Below are 22,259 nucleotides of genomic sequence, written 5' to 3'. Positions count from 1 at the left end.
GTCGTGGCGGGGTGAGAATGACCTGCTGAGGCAGTCTGCCTCGTCGTTCCTGACCCCAGGGAGGTGAGAGGCAGACAAATGAAAGTTGTGTCTCACCGCAAGGTCCCACAGCTGCGTCGCTTCCTGGCAGAGGGCCGATGAGCGAGCCCCCCCTTGCCTGTTTATATAAAACATGGCAGCTGTGTTGTCTGTCATGACTTGTACTACCTGACCCCTTAGAAATCTGAGGAAGACCTTGCAGGCCAGATGGACCGCTCGGAGCTCCCGTACATTGATATGGAGCTTCTGTTCCTGTGTTGACCAGAGGCCCTGCGTGCTGAGGCCCCTGCTCATGCGGGCCCCCCAACCCACATCCGAAGCGTCCGTGATCAGGGTTATGGAGGGTGTCAAATCTGTAAAGGGAACCCCTTCCAATACCTCCGTTGGGTTCGTCCACCAATTTAATGACATCAGGACCGGAGCTGGGACAGTGACTACCCGTCTGAGGGAGTGCCTGGCCGGAGCGTATACAGAGGCCAACCAACCCTGCAGGGGTCTGAGTTTGAGGCGAGCAAGCCTTACCACGTAGGTGCAAGCCGCCATGTGTCCCAACAGTTGAAGGCAGTGCCTGGCTGTGGTCGTGGGGGACCTGTGGAGATTGTCTATAATGGTGGTCATTGCCTCGAAGCGGGGCTGCGGAAGGAAAGCCCTGGCTTGAACTGCATCCAGAGTGGCCCCTATGAAGTCTATTCGTTGTACTGGTGTGAGGGTGGACTTCTGCTCGTTTCTGAGCAGACCCAGCCTGTTGCATATTGTGCAAGTCAGTGTCAGGCTGTTCTGAACATGGTCTCTGGACCGGCCCCGGATTAGCCAGTCGTCCAGGTAGGGGAAGATCTGAACCCCCTTGCGGTGGAGGCGGGCAACCACCACCGCCATACATTTTGTAAAAACCCTGGGTGCTGAAGAGAGGCCAAAGGGCAGGGCCGAGAACTGGTAGTGGCCACCAGCTACCTGAAAGCGTAGGAACCGCCTGTGTCCCGGGAGGATGGAAATATGAAAATAGGCATCCTGTAGGTCGAGGGCAGCAAACCAATCTCCTGGATCTAATGTGGGAATGATGGAGGCTAGGGAGACCATGCGGAACTTGAGGCGCCTGATAAACTTGTTTAGACGCCGAAGGTCCAGAATGGGCCTGAGGCCTCCCTTCGCCTTGGGGATAAGGAAATACCGGGAATAGAACCCCTTGCCTCTTTCCTGAAGAGGAACCTCTTCCACCGCCCCCAGGAGGAGGAGGGCGTTCACCTCCTGAATAAGGAGCAGCTCGTGAGAGGGGTCCCTGAAGAGGGACGGGGTAGGGGGAAGGTCCGGTGGGAAGGCAGAGAGTTGCAGGGCATAACCTCTCTGTATTATACTCAGTACCCAGCGGTCTGAGGTTATGCTCTGCCACTCGGGAAGGAACGGACGCATGAATGTCTGTTCATGAATGTCCGAGTATTCCAGGAGATGGGGGGGTGCCACCCTCGGGCGCCCCATCAAAACTGCCGCTTGGCGCCTTTTTGCGGCCCCTGCTGGGAGCCCCCTGCAGGGCCTTGGCGGTCCCGACAATTGGATTGTCGGAATCGATCCCTGCCCCTTCTCGACTGAGGGGGTCTGGGAGGTGGTCTCGGTGGAGGCTGCTGTTGCTGCTGCTGCTGCTGCCTAGGGGGGCGTGGTCGACCCTGCCTCCTAGCTGCTTGTGGCACATAGAGACCCAGGGATTTCAGGGTGGCCCTAGAATCTTTTAAGGCGTGCAGCTTCTCATCAGTTCTTTCTGAGAAAAGGCCAGTTCCCGTAAAGGGCAAGTCCTGAATGGCCTGCTGCACTTCAGGAGAGAGTCCGGAGGATTGTAACCAGGCCGCCCTGCACATAACTATGCCCGAGGCCATAGCCCTCCCTGCCGCGTCCGTGGCATCGCTAGCCGATTGAAGGGCAGCATTGGCAACCAAGGAGCCCTCCTAGACCAGTGTATTAAAGTCTGCCAGCATATCTTGGGGAAGGCCTTGGAGAAACCTCTGGAGGGAGGACCACAGGTTGAGATTATAGCGTCCCAGCAGCACCTGGTAGTTGGCCATATGGAGCTGCTGTAGGCCTATAACCACCCTAAGGTACATGTATGGTTGTGTATATAGTTTGGTATAGTTGATAAAGATCATTTAACAAAATGGAGTTTTACAAGGTTTTGTCCCCTGCTGTGCTAACTGTCACAAACTGTCACTTGGCACAAAGCCAAGTTCTCTATTCTGCCTAGTGACAGTTGGAAAAGAGCGGGAAACCCCTTCTCTTAGTAGGTCCCTGTCCATCAAGGGGACCTAGGTGAAAAGGTCAGCTAAGACAGTTGGTCTAGTCTGCCCAGTAACATCTTTCTAGCCAATCGGAGGCCAGGGCTGGCTATGAAGTGCCGTGTGCATAAGCCTAAGGTGCCGTGTGCACAAGCTTATAGTGCTGAGTGCAAAGGATAGTGCCGTGTGCACACCCTTTCAGAGCGGGAAAATCCCAGCCCTATGATTGGATCTCTAACCATCGGCCAAAAACTATATAGGTCCACAGCACCTAGTAACGGGTGCTGTCCATTCTAGTGACAGTCTGTGTGGGGATACTCGTTGTGGTTACTGTGGGTAGGCCTCTTCGGACCTGGAATCGAAGCAGACGACATCGGACCTGGGACTGAAGCAGACGAGACCAGAGCATCGGACCTGGGACTGAAGCAGACGTGACCAGATCGTACCATCAACGCCAGGAGGGGCGAAGAAATACCGTGAGCGTGTAACATCAAGCCACAAAAAGACTCTTGGGGCGGGGTTAAGTTGCCTTCGGGTTGTGTTTGGGTACTTGGGTCCGGGGTTCAACCCCTCTGTCTAGACCCTCGTGCTTTTGTTAAGTTGTCATTCAATAAATTACCCCATTTGTTTTGGAAGGACTATCTGCGTCTGTCGTTCATACGTATGCCGTTGATAGATGCGTCCAGAACAAAGATCCCTCACCCTAAATAATTGTTCACAGGGTTAACAGATTTGGCGACCACGAAGGGACATACTGGTTAGCACGTTAACCGATTGGCCAGGAGTCCTTTCCGTTTTACACCATTTGTTATTTGGCACGGTACGGAGTCTAGAAGCAGCCACTGCTGCAAGGGAGGGTTTAGTGAATTTGATCCAAGCCTGATCAACTTGGTGACAGGACACTACCGTCCTACCGCAGGGGTATTGTTATCTTGGGTCTGCGACTCCATTGAGTATTGGCACCCATACTGGTACACCACCCAGTGAAAACCGCAGGGACGCTTGAGGTTTTACTGGCACACACTGTCATATATTGAATAAAGGCCCGTTGCCACACTAGTCGGGGCAACGTTAATAGGTTACCTCAGTTAGCAGTACCCACTCGGGGAAGCTAACACCGGGAGGAACGTTCAGGTGCCTCCTCGATTGGTCCATCGGGGATCTGACGCCCGGGAGGCAGAGTACGGCTGGTGGAGGGAGCTCCCAGCAACGGCTCTATAGGAGGCTAGGTCTCAAATCCTGCCTGGCATAGGTAAAGGTTGGGTTAGCGGAGGACTAGCTTCCGTGGGGACCTGTAAAAAGCACAAGGGTGCAAGGCTAGGCAAGACGCCTAGAAGCCGGTCTGAGCCCAAAGGCTAGACTCGGTTGGAATCCGCGGTTGGTGAACGCCGCGAGGTACAGTTAAAGTGTTCAAGCTCAAGGAAGCTTGTAGTGGGAGAACAGAGTCCGTAGGGGGTGTACCCCAACTCTGCAATCCAAGGATCCAGGATGGCCAGAACAAGCAGCAACAATAAAGATGTGTTGGAGCGTGAACTTATTGATCTTGCCAAGGGACCGAATGTGTGGGAAGGTGAAACCTTTGGGGAGAAGCCATTAGATGAGTTTAGATCTCTGTGGGAAGCCTTTAGTGGGTCAAAATCTAGAAGATCTAAGAAAAGGGCGATGTTATATGGGTTGTATACGGTTGCACGGGAACTAGAGAGTAACAACCAAAGACTAGCTGCCCAAATGTGCACGGGAGCCACTGCCCTACAGGCTTGTGAGGCCCGAGTGCGGGAAATGGTGGTTGAGCGGGAAAATGTGGCTGCAGAACGTCGCAGAATAGAGGAAAACAACGCGGTGCGAGATATGGTGCAGGTAAAACAAATTGAAAGATTAGAGGGAAAAGTTGCAGAGATTAAAACTGCATTGAAGGAAAAAGACCGTAAGGTTCTTAAGGTGACCCAAGAACTAGAAGACTCCACAGCAGCAGTAAAAAAATTGGTTCAGGAGTTAAAGGAGGGAAAGAAAGGGGCAGATCATACAGGGTGCGAGAAAAAGCTTGCCCAGGTTCAGTTAGAGTTGCAGGAAGCCCGGGGGCTACTGCAGGGTAAAGCCAAAAGTAAATCACAAAATAGACGTAGCATTAGTAGGCCAAAGCGCGTCTATTTTAGCGAGGGAGAGGGGGTAAGCTCTGATGAATCAGATTTCGGGGTGCCTGAATTGTGGGAGACAAAACCCGCAACTTATCCGTCGGCTCCAGGGGAGGAAAGCCCTTTACTCGCGGGGGGGGGGGGGGGGGGGGGGGGGGGGGATCCTCGACCCCAATAAATCCTGATTGTATATGGATGCAGGAGGGGAATGGTAACTCTTTAAGTCCTGTATGTGCAGGGGAAGGTAGTGAAAAGTTTTCAAATAACTTAGGGTCTGTGGGGGGTGTACCCCAACCCTATGGGAATGAAATGGTAAATGTAAATAAAAATGTTAATGTTAATGTGAATGCAATGCAAGGTTCAATGTATCAACCCTCGGTTCCTGTAAATCCGGTAACAACAACTATTATAAGAAGACCTAATGTACCTAATGAAATAAGACAGGAGGTTAAAAGTTACACACCTGAACAGGCCAGGGCAATGGGGAAAACAATTGGCCCATTGAGCCGGGGTACTGTAATTGATTGGATTGCACGGGTGGGAGAAACAGCGTATCTTAAGGTGGATGATGTGGTGGCCCTGATCCGCGAGTGCATGTCAGCTGAGGAATTTTCAAGTTTGCCCAGTGACATCCAACTTGGTACTATTAGAGATCTAGAAGAAATGTTAAAAAGAGTCCTGCAATTTTATAGACCTGGTCAAAGTATAGTGGGGTTATATTACGGTGAAAAACAGCGTCCCCATGAGCGCCCTGAACCATATATGTTAAGAAAGAAAATATTATATAAAATGTCAGGGGCAAATATAGTGGACACACCTGGGTACAGGGAAGAAGTTATAAGGGGATTAACACCATTGTTAAAAATTGCTTTGGGACCACTTGACCCCCTAGATCACACCCTACCTGAAATAGAGGAGAAAATCAGGAATGTGTATGAGTTACATGCGGAGGCATATGGCTGTGCACGTACACAACCAGCAGGTCGTAATTGGCATACAGAGACATATGGCTCGGCAAGAACACAGCCAGCAGGCCGTAATTATGGTAGGGAGGAGCAGGATAAAAATAAGGAGGGGTTAGGAAAAAGAGCTTATGGTACTGATAGGAGACTAGACGACCCCTATCGTAGAAAGCCTGCGCGAGTATCAGTGATGCAAGAAGAGAGAGAGAGTAGAAAGGCTTTGCCAAAACTAGAATGGGTAGATGAGGAAGCACGCATGTTTAGAAATTCTATATGGAATAGATTGGTGCGCTATGAGAAAAGGGAAGATATTGATGGGTTACCAACTGAGGAGTTGCTTAGGCTGCTGACCAAACACCAAGGCTGGGATAGAATGGGGAAGGATTTGTATAATCGACCTAAACCACAATGATGGTGCCCAGTCCCCCTGGCGTCCCTAAAAGAAATAGCACCACTAAAACCCGACCAGTGGGGGCGCCCAGTCGTAATAGCTAGACTGGAGGGGCGATTTGGGGTATATACAAGTAAAATGCTGGTCGATACGGGGGCGGCTGTCTCAATAGTTAGTGATACGTATAAAGTGAAGCAAAAAATATGGCCTGTAAAAAGATGGGGAGAATTAGCAGCATTCACAGGGAATAAATGTTTAGTTCCTTTTACCAAAGATTTAAAATGCCAAATAGGAGTTATAAATGTTGTGGCTTCATTTGGATTATTACCTTTAGATGATGAAATAGGAATAATAGGAATGGATATACTAGGGAAACTGGGAGCAGTAGTGGATTTTGCCAATGCACAATTGTGGGAACAAGAAGAAGAAGGAGCATTGCCTGTCAGTGTGCCTGCCTCACACCGGGTAGCTGCAATAAAAGCCCCAGATGATTTGCAAATTCCAAATTGGGAGCCTGCAGTAAAACAAGTCACCGAAAAACATCTTGCAGTCTTTGCCACTAACAAAGCGCAATGTGGTAAGACCCACACTGAAGTGCAGATTAAGGGACCTGATCCTAGGCCTCAGAGGCAATATAAATATCCCATACAAGCGGAGGAAAGTTTACAGAAGACAATCACTGCACTTATGGACCAAGGGGTGTTAGTTGAAACACAAAGTCCGTGTAATGCACCCATATGGCCCGTTAAAAAAGCAGATGGAACCACCTGGAGGTTAACAGTGGACTATAGAGAATTGAACAGAGTCACCCCAAGAATGGCTCCAATTGTAGCAAAATACCCAGAAGTAATGGCCAAAATTGCAGGAGGAGCTAAGTGGTTTTCTGTATTAGATTTAAGTAATGCCTTTTTCAGTATACCTGTGAAAAAGGAAAGCTGGTATAAGTTAGCATTTACCTTTAACAACAGACAGTTAACTTTCTCAAGATTACCACAAGGGTATCATAATAGCCCAAGTATCTGCCATCAAGAGGTAGCTAAAATATGGAAAGAATCACCACATCAGGATAAAGTCATCTCTTATGTTGATGACATTTTACTGGCCGCAGAAACAAAAGAACAAAACCTAAATATACTAGGACATGTACTGGAAAAAATTAAAGAGGCAGGATTTCTGATTAACCCTGTAAAGGCACAGCTATGCAAACAGGAGGTTGTATACCTGGGAGTGACATTGGGAACAGAGGGCAGGAGTCCCAATCAGCAAAGAATAGACTTAATATGCAAGCTTCCAGCACCACAGGATTTAAATGCGTTAAGATCCTTCTTGGGACTTACAGGCTTTTCAAGGGAGTTCATAGAAAGATATGCAGCACTGGCAAAACCTCTGTATAAATTGTTAAAGAAGGGAGAAGAGTGGCAATGGGGAAGTGAGCAACAAGAAGCGTTTGTAGCTCTAAAGACTGCGTTAATGAAAGCTCCTGCTTTAGCATATCCACAGGAGGATAAACCATACCTACTTCAATTGGCTGCCACCAAAACAGATATTAGTGCCATATTGTCACAAAATCATGGCACAGGGGAAAAGATCATCGCCTATGGATCTAAAAGTTTGTCAGAGGTAGAGAAACAGTTTACATCCTGTGAAAAAGAGGTATTGGCTTTAGTTTGGGCTTTGAATCACTGGGAGTATCTAATTGGACTATCTCCTGTAATGCTAAGAACAAAGCATACACCAACTAAATATGTGCTTACAGGCAAGATTAATCAGGGACGAATATCTAACCCTCGTTTAGCAGGTTGGACGTTGGCATTAGTTAACAGAGACATTCATACAGAGCAGCCAACACAAAATGGTCTTGCACCCTATGCTTTAACCATTAAAGGACAAGATCACGAATGTCCCTTGCCTGAAGAACCCATATGTGAAATTAAGTCCCCATTTACCGTAGTGAAGGAAAAGGATGCGCCTTTGGAAAATGTTATAGTATGGGCAACAGATGGAAGCAGCTATTATAAAGACGGAAAACCGGTAGCAGGGTATGCAGCAGCTAAAATGGGATCAGAGGATTGTATCCAAGGAATTGTAAGGCCAGCATCGGCTCAAGCAGCAGAAGTAATCGCTATAGCTGCTGTGTTGGAACAAACAGATAAGGATTTCCCTGTCATTATAATAACAGACTCTGGATGGACATTACAGGCTTTAATTGATTGGATGCCAGTATGGTTACAGCGTAACATGAGAACGGGAGATGGAAAGCTCGTTGCCCACCATCAACATTTAAAATATGCATGGGACTTAGCTATACAACGACAAGCTAAAACATGGTTATGTAAAGTAAAGGCACATACAAAATCAAAAACTCCTTTTTCCAGCCTCAATGAAAAAGCTGATAAATTGGCAAAAGAAGCTGCCCTTTTAGGAAATGAACATTTGTGGAAAAGGAAAATTCCTATTAATCCAGTTAAAACTAGAAATCAATGCAAAAGTGACATAGACTTACCTGATATACTCACCTTGCAGGAAAAGGATCCACAGGTACAAGAATTATTGCAGAAACAAAGTTGCAAAGAATGGACTATCTATACATCTCCAGAAGGTTTGATTATGGCAAAATCCTCTAATCAAGAAATACCAGTGGTAGTTTTACCTCAGTGTCTTAGAAAAGAACTTGTACAGTTGGCACATAACCAAGGACATTTTGGGCCAGACAAGGTATTAGCTAGAGTTAGGGAAATAGCATGGTGGCCAGGGATGACTAAAGATATTCAGCAGGTTTCTGATAACTGTTTACAGTGTGTAGTGAATAATCCAGATCCCAAGGTACTGAAGGGTCCTCTAAAACACCAACCAATAGTAGGACCCTGGCATCGTATTCAAATAGATTATATTGGGCCATTACCAACTACCGGACGAGGTATGAAATATGCACTTGTGGTAATAGACAGCTTTAGTAAATGGATAGAGGTTTACCCCACTCGTAATAATACCGCAATAACCACAGCCAAAAAGTTATTAAATGAAGCATTCTCACGTTATGGGCTACCACACCAAATTGACTCTGATCAGGGCCCCCATTTTATCAGGGAAACCATTAAACACCTAAGTGCAGCACTGGGTATTAATTGGAAGTTGCATATTGCAGGCCATCCCCAATCTTCTGGGTTGGTCGAAAGAACCAATAGAACCCTGAAAGCCTCTTTAAGAAAGGTGGTGTGTAACTCAGGTAAAAATTGGGATGTTCAACTACCCTTGATATTAATGGCTTTTCGTTCCACTGTGGGAGCTCATGGGTTTACGCCCCACGAGGTCTTTACTGGACGGAAAATGCGAACTCCTGAGTTATGGTGGGTACAAGGAGGGGTACCACCTGATGAGTTTCAACCACATATAAAAATGAGTGATTGGGTCCAAAAGGTATTAAATAGAATTTATGAGGTACAACAAAGGGTTGCGCACCAACTGGGTAAGAATATTCAGGCAATGAATGGTAGATTGGGTTCCAAGTTAAAATGTATTGAATGGCAAGTTGGGGATAGAGTGGTGTATAGATGGTTCTCTGAGTTAGGTCATGGATTAAGCCCTAGGTGGGTTGGGCCGGTGAAAATCATTAACAAAGCTAGTCCTACGGTATATCAATTAAGGATCACAGATCACAAGGGAAGGTTATGGGATAAATGGTTTCATTCCAGTCAACTAAAAGAATGGAAAGGAAATATAGAAGACAAAACAGAAGGGGAAAAGTAATTGTATGTTTATTTTCAGACCCCATTCTGAAGGCTTATGGTTAACTCCACATCTAATCCATGGATCAAGCCAGAAAATTATTACGATTTAAACGTGATTCAAGGACAACTCCTCTATTGTTTAGGAATACTTTTGGTTTTCATCTTAATAACATTATGGCGGCCAAAATTATAATAGGGATGTTATTACTGATTATACATAAGGCAGATGGATTCCAACTTGGGGTTGGAGAAGTGGCAGCATGTTACAATATAAGTGGGGACAGTAGTGCAGAGGCAATAGCAGCCAGAACCATTGAACTTTCGGTTACATATAATACAAATTGGCAATGCAGGCTATTTTGGACTTCCACAGCAGGAACTCCACCGGTGGGCAATGCCACTGGGTTGACACAGGTGTTGGGACAAAAGATGGATTTAAGAAAAGACCAGCCATGCGTTTGGTATGCCTTAGAAATAACTAAATTCCATCTTCATGTTACGTGTAAGCTACTTAATCCACAACGAAATAAGTGTGGAAAAATAAAAGCTATTATTCCTAATGCAATCCCAGAAGGGCCCCTTAAAATTCCGGTGTCAGTATCCTTGGCAGCTAGTAATGATCCCATATTAGTAACGTTATATACATATAAACAAACAATAAGAAAAGTTCTTTCATGTACACAAAGTTCTAATGCAGGCATGGATACAGGAATGAAAAACGGTTACTGTCAGGGAGAGGAGGAAGCGTACAGGTGGAAGTGTGAAGGGATTATACAGGTGAATGCAACCGCAGCAGAAACTGGTGTATGGTCAGTGTATGGTTTGCTGGGACTTTGGTGGTATAAGGATGTAGAAGTTATGGGAAAACCTTGTGTTCATGACATAGGCCCTCTGACTTTAGGGCGCCAGCTAAGAAGAAAATTATTAATTAAGCCCAGGTATTCTTTGGTACATTTGGATATGGACTTTCATATTCTGGTTCATCGAATGGTACCAATATGTACACCTTATACGAAAACCCTTGTTTTTGGATGGGGAGCTTGGATAAAATCAATAATGGGAGAAAGGAGATCAAAAAGAAGCGTTATTGGAGAAGTACTAGGAGGGGTCGGTACGGGATTAGGAGTGCTTAACTCCATTGATCAAGAAATTGTAGGAGGAAAGGTAGGACGGTTGGGAAGTGAATTAAGTAATCTCAACCATCCTTTAGGACAATCCCTAAACAAAATGTCACTTTTACAACATCGGGTAACTAATTTCCTCCCCAAATGGTGGGATACAACACACAGAGACTTTCAAACCCTACTAAAAGCTATGGGAACTCTCCAGGGTAATGTATCTATGGCCATGGCATGCCAACAAGCTCAAATATGGTCTCAGACCACAGCCCATTCCATAATTCAATTGGGTCTTAGTGGTGTAATAGCCCCAGAAATAAGAGAGATTTTAATACAAAAAGGGAGGAGTGCCTTTGAAATAGCCCATCAGGAATGGTGGAAGCTGGTTTACTTTAAAATACATCCCTTTGGGACCCAATTAGAAATGTTTATCTTAACTGTTAAAGAAGCCACTGAAGGGTGGATCTATCCGGTTATTCCTATGGGACTTCTAATAAATGATTCACTCATATAGCCTGTAGACATACCACGTTGGGTAACGTTTCACGAAAAGAAATGGCAAGCCGTTAATCTTCAGGCTTGTACTGGTGAAAAGGAATTAGGTTATACTTGTGAGGGGGAGTATAAAGATCCAGAATACTTGTGTTTTAATCCACAAATGGGAAAATGTCATCACAAAATTATGAAAGCACCCAATGTATCCCTGATTGTGTCTGTAAATGCTTCATGTCTTTGTATTCGAACACATTGTACCTCTCTTATTGTAAATAGTTTAACTACTGTGAATGTAAAAAAGGGTCACAATTTATGTATTTGTAATGTACACATGATTAAGGGATGTGATATTGATTATAAGGTGTCACGTGTAGAACGGGTCCACATCCATGCACACTATAAGCTATACTCAGAACTAAAACCAGTACAGTTGGGATTAAATGTGACTTTATTAGAGCAACTGGTATTCCATCCTGAATTAAGAGCCCACTTAGAAGTCTTAAAAAATGAAGGGAAAGAAGTAGATATAGCTGTACACCATTCTACAGCTCAAATCGAGCAAATTTTAAATAGAGTAAAAACAATTACGTCACATTCCTGGTGGACCAAGTTCCTTGCCCCCAATGCAGAAAATTTATCTATCTGGCAAATGATATTCCATCCTGTTATCATTTTGTGTCTTGTACAAATTATAGTTATGGTGTTTTTGTTTAATTTGTATGTTAAGGTAAGAAAGTTAAAAGGTTTTGTATGGACTCATGCTCCCCGTATGCTAAGTGCAAAGTATAGGAGCAGGGGTGATGGGGAAGTGTCCCTTTGGGCCTCTCCCCATCAAGGAGGGGAACTGTAGGCCTATAACCACCCTAAGGTACATGTATGGTTGTGTATATAGTTTGGTATAGTTGATAAAGATCATTTAACAAAATGGAGTTTTACAAGGTTTTGTCCCCTGCTGTGCTAACTGTCACAAACTGTCACTTGGCACAAAGCCAAGTTCTCTATTCTGCCTAGTGACAGTTGGAAAAGAGCGGGAAACCCCTTCTCTTAGTAGGTCCCTGTCCATCAAGGGGACCTAGGTGAAAAGGTCAGCTAAGACAGTTGGTCTAGTCTGCCCAGTAACATCTTTCTAGCCAATCGGAGGCCAGGGCTGGCTATGAAGTGCCGTGTGCATAAGCCTAAGGTGCCGTGTGCACAAGCTTATAGTGCTGAGTGCAAAGGATAGTGCCGTGTGCACACCCTTTCAGAGCGGGAAAATCCCAGCCCTATGATTGGATCTCTAACCATCGGCCAAAAACTATATAGGTCCACAGCACCTAGTAACGGGTGCTGTCCATTCTAGTGACAGTCTGTGTGGGGATACTCGTTGTGGTTACTGTGGGTAGGCCTCTTCGGACCTGGAATCGAAGCAGACGACATCGGACCTGGGACTGAAGCAGACGAGACCAGAGCATCGGACCTGGGACTGAAGCAGACGTGACCAGATCGTACCATCAACGCCAGGAGGGGCGAAGAAATACCGTGAGCGTGTAACATCAAGCCACAAAAAGACTCTTGGGGCGGGGTTAAGTTGCCTTCGGGTTGTGTTTGGGTACTTGGGTCCGGGGTTCAACCCCTCTGTCTAGACCCTCGTGCTTTTGTTAAGTTGTCATTCAATAAATTACCCCATTTGTTTTGGAAGGACTATCTGCGTCTGTCGTTCATACGTATGCCGTTGATAGATGCGTCCAGAACAAAGATCCCTCACCCTAAATAATTGTTCACAGGGTTAACACTGCAGCGCTGCTGTGGAATAGACCTTCCTCCCAAAGAGATCTAGTTTTTTGCTCTCCTTATTTTTGGGAGTATTTGCATGTACACCCTGCCTGTCCCGCTGATTTACCGCGTCCACGACCAGGGTCCCTGGGGCGGGGTGGTTAAACAGATACTCAAACCCTTGCAGTGGAACATAATATTTCCTCTCTGCTGTCTTAGAGGTAGGTGCCACTGAGGCTGGGTTTTCCCAGAGGGGCTTAACAAGTTTGAGTACCCTATCATGGACCGGGAGTGCGATCCTAGATGGACCTGCTGGTCCTACAGTTCCAAAGAGAGGGTCCTCCTCCTCTACTAGCTCCTTGATGTCCAGCTTTAAATTCTCTGCCAGACGCTTGAGGAGCTCTTGGTGAGTTTTGAAGTCTGGCAGAGGGTTCCCCCGATCTCTCGCCATTGTATCTGCTGGGGATGAAGAGGAGGACTGAGGAATTGGACCAGTGGATGGGCCCTCCATGGGATCAGACTCTTCCTCCGAAGAGTTCCCTCTCTCCCGTTGACTTTGAGGGGGGGGTGGGGGGTGAGGTCCCATGGAGGGTGCCGACCCCGTACCCTGTGTGGTTTGCGGGGCCCATTGCCAGTAGGGCCATTGCCAAGGGCCCTGCGGCCATGACGGCACCACTCCCGGTGCCGGGTACGATCCATGCGGTACCAGTCCCGGTGCCGCGTAGGAGGAGACCCCTTGGGCGACGGTGTTATACGCTTGGTGCCTCCTAGTTCCACGGTTCCTATCTCCCCACTCCCGAGAAGTACTTCTAGATGACCAGGAGCGGTCCTGGCGATGTTGACGGCGCCGGCGTGGGGGGGAGCGGCTGGAGGAGGATTGTCTCCTGTGCACCTTTGATTTCGAGTGGCGCTTATAAGCTGGAGACCTGGAGCGGCGTTTTGGCGTATGCTCCTTAGAGTGCGGTGCCGGAACAGTCGGTGCCGTGTGCTCCGGTGCCGAAGCCCGCACCGGGCTAGGCGTCAGGGATCTAGAGCCCCTGCGGTCTCGGCTACTGGTTGTCAGGCGGCCGGAGTCTGGGGCCTCTACCGGTGCCGAGGTGCGCTGAGCCACGATCCGTACTGGGCTAGGGGTCTCGCGACGCGTCTCCCTGCTCCGCTGCGTGGTATGCGGACTGTGCACCGGGGATCTAGACCGGTGCCGGGACTTCCGTTCGGCCACCGGGACCCACGCCGGGCTCCTTGCTGGGGATCGGGAGCATCGGTCTCTGCTCTGTACTGAGGGCTGAGATGGAGACCGGTGCCGGCTGCGCCTCGGGGAACGGGACCGGTGCCGGGAGGCTGGGGAACGAGACCGGTGCCGGCTGTGCCTCGGGGAACTGGACCGGTGCCGGGAGCGGGACCGGTGCCAGGTGTCTCTGGGCATAGAGCGCCTGGAGGAACGGGATCTCCGCCGGGAAGGAGATCGGTGCCGGCCGCTGGTGGTGGGCGAGTGCACCGGGCTGCGCCCCGCAGAACGTTCTCTCGGTGCCGTAGCTGCCGGTGCCGAGGCATGGGCCGGTGAGCGGCGCCTGGATTCCAGGGACCGGGAACCTTCAGAGGCTGAGCTGTGATGCCTCTGGCCGGAGCCTCGGGACCGCCCTAGCCGGCGCGGTGCCGAGGGGCTCAACGACCCTTGGTCGGAACTAGGAGGGGAGCTGCCGCTGTCCCTCCTTGACCGTCTGGGGGTAGACCTCTCTTGCCGTCTCTGCCACCCACCGGGGTAACCCAGCACGGGTTTACCCCGAGACGCTATTCCCGGAACCCTCGGCCAAGGGGGGGACGGAGGCGTGGGCATGCCCATGAGGGCACGAGAAGCCGCAAACGCCTCTGGCGTCGACGGTCCCTGCAGGGGCACTACCCCACCCCCCGGGGTCGGGGGAGGCTCCCTGCGAGGAGATGCCAGTGCCGACATGTCCATGGCACGGGGCTGGGGCATCTCCTGAATCGCCCCCAGCTGTTCCGGTCGCTGGGGGGAGTCCATAGGTACGGCCTTGGGCCGTTTCTTTTTAGTCAGTGCCGGTTTCGCCGGTGCCGTCTTCGTCGGTGCCGCTCTGGTCGGTGCCGGCGGAGCGCTCTGCACCGACGAGACACTCGGTGCCGCCGGCGACCTGGAGGGCTCGGAGTCGGGGCGAAGCGCTGATTCCATTAGCATAGCCTTCAAGCGGGCATCGCGTTCTTTTTGTGTCCGTGGCTTGAAGGCTTTGCATATTTTGCAGCGCTCCTTGCGATGCAGTTCTCCGAGGCAGCGAAGGCACCTGTCATGGGGGTCACTGACTGGGAAGGCCTTCATGCACACCACGCAGGCTTTGAATCCTGTGGATCCCGGCATGGCTGTGCAAGCCCCGAAGGGCCAAAGTCCTTATCTATAACACTACTACTACTTAACACAATTTACAACTATTAAACAACTACTTAATTATCTATTTAAATGTAAAAACAAGGGTTGCTACTTGCATATACTAGCAAGGGGCACTAGCGTTCCAGCTATCATCACGGGCGGAAAGAAGGAACTGGGGACCCGCGGGGTCGGCGGCGCCATATATACCGCGACATGAGCGCGGCACTCCAGGGGGCGCCGGAGCCGACCCTGCGGGGGTTGCTAGGGCAAAAAAGCTTCCGGAGACTCGTGCATGGGGCACGCACTCACCTCTGTTGGAATGCATATGAGCAATCACTCAAAGAGAGAACTTGCTTATTTTTCCTAAATCTTTCTAGCATTTCCCCTGCTGGAACAGGCCCATGAGTGATAGCAATTGTGGGAGCCCCTCTGTTGCCCATACACTGCTGTTTTAACCACTGTGCTATTTAATCCTGCTCAGAGCAGGTGCAGGTGAGAGGGCCAGAGCCCTGCATACACCACTGCTTCCATTGTTGCTCCCATTAGTGGAGCTGCAAAGACGATAGCAACAGTGGGAAACGTTAGCATGGAAAAGGCAGTGTAGACGAGACCAATGACATTGGTGTAAATTATATCCACCAGCGAAGTTATTCCAGATTTACAGCAGTGTTCCAGAATTAACCCAAGATGTTTGTGATTAGAGGGAGAGACCTTTGTCTTGAGCTAAAAATGGAAATGTGGCACGTGAAAAGATCAGTGATTGCAAAGCAGGTATGATCCCTAAGGTAGAAAGATAATGGTGTGTCTCAGAAAGAACCCAGACAGGTTGTGTGGAGGACTGGGTTTCAACTGAAGAAACAATTGCTGCTACAAGTGAAAAGTGCCTGGGTCTAAATTAAGGGCAAACAAAGAAGCACTGAAGCATGAGGGAGCCCTGTGTGCTCAGAATAGCTCTGGACTTATTCTAGCAAGCAAGAAAATGAAGTTCAGTGTGCTGTCAGACTCAAGAAAAATAAACTACGAAGGGAAAAACATGTGGGCTACAGACTGGACAAAGTATGATAGTGTAAGGGCAAGCAAGCTGAGAGTGCATTGGTACAGACAAATATATATGCCCTGCATATATGCCCTGGATTCCATTTCTGGAGAGCATCATCTCTCTTATGTGCAGAATAGAACATAAGAACATAAGAATGGCCATACTGGCTCAGGCCAATAGTCCATCTAGCCCAGTATCCTGTCTTCTGACAGTGGACAATGCCAGGTGCTTCAGAAGGAAGGAATAGAACAGGTAATCATCAAGTGACTCATGTATACTAACTACTAGGGTTTTGTTTTCCATCTAGACTTTTGGGCAAGCAGCAAAACTCTGCAGAACCTAGATCTCTGAGACATTATCTGTTGGCATTTCAGAGATCAGGAATCAAGTATGGGTTGCTGTCCCGCCTATGCCTGGTACAGAAGAAGAGTAAGAACATACAAGTGCAGGAATGGGAAATGGGAACACAGGGAAAAAGAAATGCTTTGTTGTATGATGAGGAATGTAACAGGGCAGTACATGGAGCCTGCTCCAGTTCAATAGCTGCCAGTTTGGGGCACACTGGATACATTTAAACAAATCAGAACTCCTGAGGTGCTCATTTCAATGTCCACACACACTCCACATTCCGTACTTTTCCAGCTCATGTTTGCTCTAAGAAAACAAACTAGAGGGCACAGATATGCTTTTGGAAACACAGGACCCCAATTTTTCTCTCACTTACAAGAGTGAGAATGAAGAGCATCCCCTCTGATGTCAGTATAAAGCTCCGTGTAATCAGAATCAGGTCTAGAAAGTTCTCTTCTGGGCCTACTCTGCTAGGAAAGCCGGACATATTAATGCAACCCTAACCCCCATGTAGAGTTTCCGCTAATAAACTCTTTTGTGTTAACATCTTTGTGGTGGATCCTCTTTCTCTCCCTCACTGTCCAACTGCCTTCTCAGTAACAGATGTGTGTTTATACAGCCACTTAGGATTAATAAATTTCCTCAATCATTTACAGGCATTCAACTTTAACAGAAAGTCCGAGGAACATTGTTACAAGGTATTCCAAATAATAAAAGTAGATGTGATAAATGTCTTCTCTTTATCTCTTGGAATTACTATTTGTGAAAAATAAACCATGAAACCATAATGTCTCCGACCATGATATTCAAAGATAAATCCAGGAGAGTAGATAGTAGCCTGGTTCAGACGGGAACAACTTTCACTCCAGACTGCTATTTTAGGAACTATTATTTTGAAAAGCAATATAACACCACAATTCTCCATGACTGCTGTACCTTGCCCATTTATTTTCAAATAAGAAATGATCAGATGGTGATGCCCCTTTCTGCATTTTTAATGGCAATTTTTACAAATTTTAAAACTGCAGAGCTTTAGTTTCCTTGCAGCTACTGTATATGTAAATGAACGAGAAATTTATTAATCCTAAAAGATGATGCCTGTGCCACAGAATGCATTTATAAGACAATGAGGCTAAAACAACAGCCATTTAGATCTATATGACTATATTCATTATGACTATATTTAATATATGACTGTATTATTCCCATTATACAATGAAGCTAGGGTGTCAATTAATATGTGATGGCATCAGAATCTGAAAAGTGTACATAGGCCTCTATTAATATACAGGTTACACACACACACTCCATAAGCATAACATATAGAGTGTGCAGTATGATTGTACTGATATTGCCAGAGCACCATTAACTTTTGGAATCTCCCGATTTTTTGAGCATTTGATCTCACAACCTAAATTAACCCTACTTTTCTCCATTTAAGGTCCAGTCCTGCTCCCACTGAAGTCAATTACTTCAAATCCCATTGACGTCAATGGGAGCAGGATCAGATCAAATAAAGATGAGGTGTCATTTGTATATTGTCATAGAAGGTGTAATTATTTCACATATCCATCCATACAGCTCGTTTGAATCAGGAGTTGCAGTAACAATGAATCTCTTAAATTGGCTAACACAGTATTTACTCTCATGTGCTGTACATGGTCCTAAGCTAATCTACAGTTAGACAACCCATAGTTTCAAAACTTGGAAGCTAAACTGTTTTTTTTAATTCTTTGATGGTTATTTACACTTCTTTTTGCGGGCTGTGCCTCCTGTAAATTGCTGAATTTATTTCACTCTTGATGGACACTGAGCCAGCAGCGTATTTAAGCACCTGCCTAATTTTAAGCACATAGTACCACTCACCTCCACAAGACAAGTCACATGGTTAAAGTCATGCACGTGCTTAAGTACCTTGATTAACCAGGGCCAAAGTATTGAAAGTTTAACCTACGAGCTTATCACGCTCTGAAAGCACTATGCATTGACTTGTATGTGTAACAGAAAAGTTCAACAATTCCTCAGGAAAAGATCCTGTCCTGCAGTTACTCAGACAAAATGCCTGTTGATTACAATGGGAATTCTTGAGCAAAATCTGGTCAATGGGACACAAGTGGGCTGAAAATAAACCAGAGCTCAGGTGCTGCAGAGACCTGTGCAAAGTTAAGGAGGTCTGCAGGAGAGGAAATCAGCTTTCAGAGTTGTGCTCAGGCATGGAGTTTAACTATAATTTTTACTAACATGCATGTTGTTGGTTTTTTTCCCCGCAGTGTCCACAATGGGCTAGGAACTTTCCAAACATTACCAAAGGCATGGCCCCTGTCTTTCAAAGACTACATTCTTTAAAAAAATAAATGATGATGGTGATGTTTGTTGTTGCTGTTATTAGGATTAGTGCAGCACTCACTCATCATACCACCTATTCTGTTCTAGGAGCATACAGGAACCATCACTTGTCCCAAACAGCTCACAGTCTTAAAACAACAAGCAAAAGCCAATGGGTGAGAGAGAGGGATAAACACAAAATACATTTTAAAGTTGATATCCGATATTATCTGCAATTGCCCCTCTGCCTAGCCATTATTAGTTGCCTAATAACTTACAGGCGTCACAGTAGATGTTGGGCTTCAGGAGGAATTTGAAGGAGAGGGTAGAGACTTTATGGTAAGGTTAAATGAATCCATACTGCCAACCAATTGTAGGACATAGAAATGCAACCCATGCCTGCTCATTTGCTAGTTTTACAAAATACTACCCCCTGCTATATCTGGCAGTTCATGTAAGATGACCTGCAGATTCTTGCTCCCTTTTATATTACAAATAAAACATTTGAAAACATACAGTCAGATGCTCAGCTGCTGCAAATTGGCAGCGCCAAATATCTGGCCCCTAAAAGATACCTGAAAATGTCACTTGTTTCCTTTAAAAGAAAATCTAGGCTACTGGTACTGGAGTCAAAGAAGACTGAGTGTGGGCTGGTTTACACTTACCTGGAAATTCAGCGGCAGTCACGCAAACTACGCAGAGTAGTTTGTGTAACTCACATCGACTGCTTGTGCACACTGTTTACACTGCGCTGAGCCGTTCCCGTCGGCTCACCACTACGCTACTTGAGGGGGTGGACTTATGCAGTCGACTTCCTGATCGATTGAGCAGGTCTCACTGACCACTCAATCGATCCTGAAAGATCGATCTGGCAGTGGCGATTTTGCCACCGTCAGTGTAAACATAGCCTAAGGCTTGATATGACAACAAGTTACGGACTAAGAGCTTTGTAACATGAGATTATATAGTGAGAGTAATTCAACAATACTAGTGATGTCTGTTGGTCTGTTTGCTTCTTAAAGTGTGCGCATGTGGAGGTGGAAAATTCAGTATAAATTTATAAACTTGTTTAGTTGCAGTTTGAGAATGACAAAGTTTGGAAAATTGTACAATCGTTACTAGATAAATTATGCAGTGTAAACGTTTACTGTAATGCACTGTAAATCTGACTTTATCATAGAGAACTAGCTTCTATTCTTGATTTGAAGGCACTAGTTTTGTACACAATATTTTGTGCTTTCTATAGGAGCTAAGAGTTTATTTGCATTGTTAATTATGATGTTCAAGGTAAAATGAGGCAGCAATAAAACAACATGACCTTGTTATAGTGAACATTACATACATATGAAATATTTAATCTTTCTTCCAGCAAGTGGAGGAAATAGCTTTGCTCTCCAAATATAATAGTGTTGCGGCTTTGATTCATCATTGAGAACTCAACTTAAAACAAATCTACAGTTTCACATGCAGGATCGATCCATACACAGTGCAGCCAGAAAAGTAAGACTTGGATACTCTTGTATTTTAAGTAGATTTACTTAGAGTGTTAGTCGTAGTTTTTTGTTTTTTTTTTTTAAATGGAGCAAGGGCATACAAAGGGCATATTACAGTTCCTGTTATTTCAAACAGCACATCAGCATCTGTTTCTACTCCCTTTACACAGAGAGAGGAGAATTCTTTACAAAAGTTCCAATCTGTATCACTTCAACCTGTAAACTGTCCCAGTCCCTTCCTGTTCCAGGTGTGGCAACCAAATGGAATTTTCATATTAAAGATTCTTAGTTGACAGACAGGAGAAAAATATTTGGAATTCTGTGGTAGACTAGTACAATATGGGAGTGGAGAGAAAAAGCTGATTCATTCTCCTGCTATGTGGCATTTTACTCCTTCCAAGGTTAAGTAACGCTATTGATCAAAATGAATTGAAAACTACAGCCCTGTAGCTGTGCACTGTGAAGTACCGAAGTGGAAACAAAGAGTTCTGCCATTGCTTTTGATCTCTATAAATCACTTCCTACAAGATGCTGATAGTGGACAATCATTTAAACGAGCAATTTTTAAATAAGATTACTTTGATCTTCTTCTAACTTTCTAACAAAACTTTTCATGATTCTTTTGAAAGAAAACATTAGGACATTGTCTTTTATGCCCTTGCCTAGCTGAGATAGTATCAATACTTTTCTTTGTTTTTTCTTTGTGTGAATAGTACCACATTTAAATGCAACTATAATGGGGTTGATTTGAGAGATATGCCTGCTGTCTGCACATCCCTGAGAATGAAAGAATCTCTTCTCTTAGGAGCAGGAAAAGAAAGCAGGTTGCTCCAAAATAATAAAAAATGAACAGAAACTCAGGCCGTGCTTTGGTCTTATTCCTGAGAGGAGACACTACCAGCAGATGGAGGTCAGTGGTGATTTAAAGGGAGCCCTACAATCACACCTACTCTAATAGGTGCCTAAGTACATCTGACTGATAATATACACAGGGCTACTCAATTGCTGGTATATGAGGCACTGCCGACCCTGCGGGCCCTCAGTCCCTTCTTTCTGCCGACTCCGACAGCGGGGACAGAGGGTGGGTGTGGAATGGATATGAACAACACATCTCGAAGAACAACAGTTACTGGTAAATAACCCTGTTTTCTATCTTCAAGTGATTGCTCATATCCATTCCAATATAGGTGATTAAATAGCGATACCTTGGAGATGGGCAAGAGTCTAGCGTCCTCTCTCGCCTGCTGCATGATGGCGTAGTGGAACGTGAAGGTGTGGACCGACAACCAGTTCGCTGCCTTGCAGATGTCCTGCAGGGGCACTCTCTCCAAGAATGCTGCAGATGAGGCCTGGGCTCTGGTTGAGTGCACTGTCACAGCTCCTGGAAGCGGCACCTTCGCCCGCTCGTAGCAGGTCCTGATGCAGGCGGAGATCCAGGTGGAGATGCGCTGGGTGGAGACAGGTGAGCCCTTCATCTAGTCCGCCACTGTCACAAACAGCTGCGTCGACTTCCAGAACGGCCGCAGCCGCTCGATGTAGTAGGCCAGGGCTTGTCTCACATCTAGCGAGTGCCATCTCCGCTCCTCCGCCGAACTGTGCAGTTTAGGAAATAACACAGGGAGGAAGATATCCTGGTTATAGTGAAACTGAGACACCACTTTCGGCAGGAAGGCCGGGTGGGGTCTCAGCCGCACCTTGTCTTTATAGAAGACAGTATAGGGGGGCTCCGAGGTCAAGGCCCTAATCTCAGAGACCCTCCTAGCTGATGTAATGGCCACCAGGAAAGCTACCTTCCAGGAGAG

General features: G+C 46.5%; 1 protein-coding gene across 1 annotated transcript; it reads left to right on the top strand.

Annotated features, from left to right (window-relative positions):
* Positions 1-5,920: 5,920 nt before the first annotated feature.
* On the top strand, positions 5,921-9,529 carry LOC137149556 (protein NYNRIN-like). Its single transcript, XM_067543062.1, has one exon. The coding sequence runs from the start codon at positions 5,921-5,923 to the stop codon at positions 9,527-9,529; it is 3,609 nt and encodes a 1,202-aa protein (XP_067399163.1).
* Positions 9,530-22,259: the final 12,730 nt, after the last annotated feature.

The sequence above is a fragment of the Emydura macquarii genome, unplaced genomic scaffold (assembly GCF_026122565.2).
Source record: "Emydura macquarii macquarii isolate MOO-44397 ecotype Brisbane River unplaced genomic scaffold, CSIRO-AGI_Emac_v2 contig_767, whole genome shotgun sequence".
NCBI lineage: Eukaryota > Metazoa > Chordata > Testudines > Chelidae > Emydura > Emydura macquarii.
This window is presented reverse-complemented; position numbering and strand designations above follow the sequence as displayed.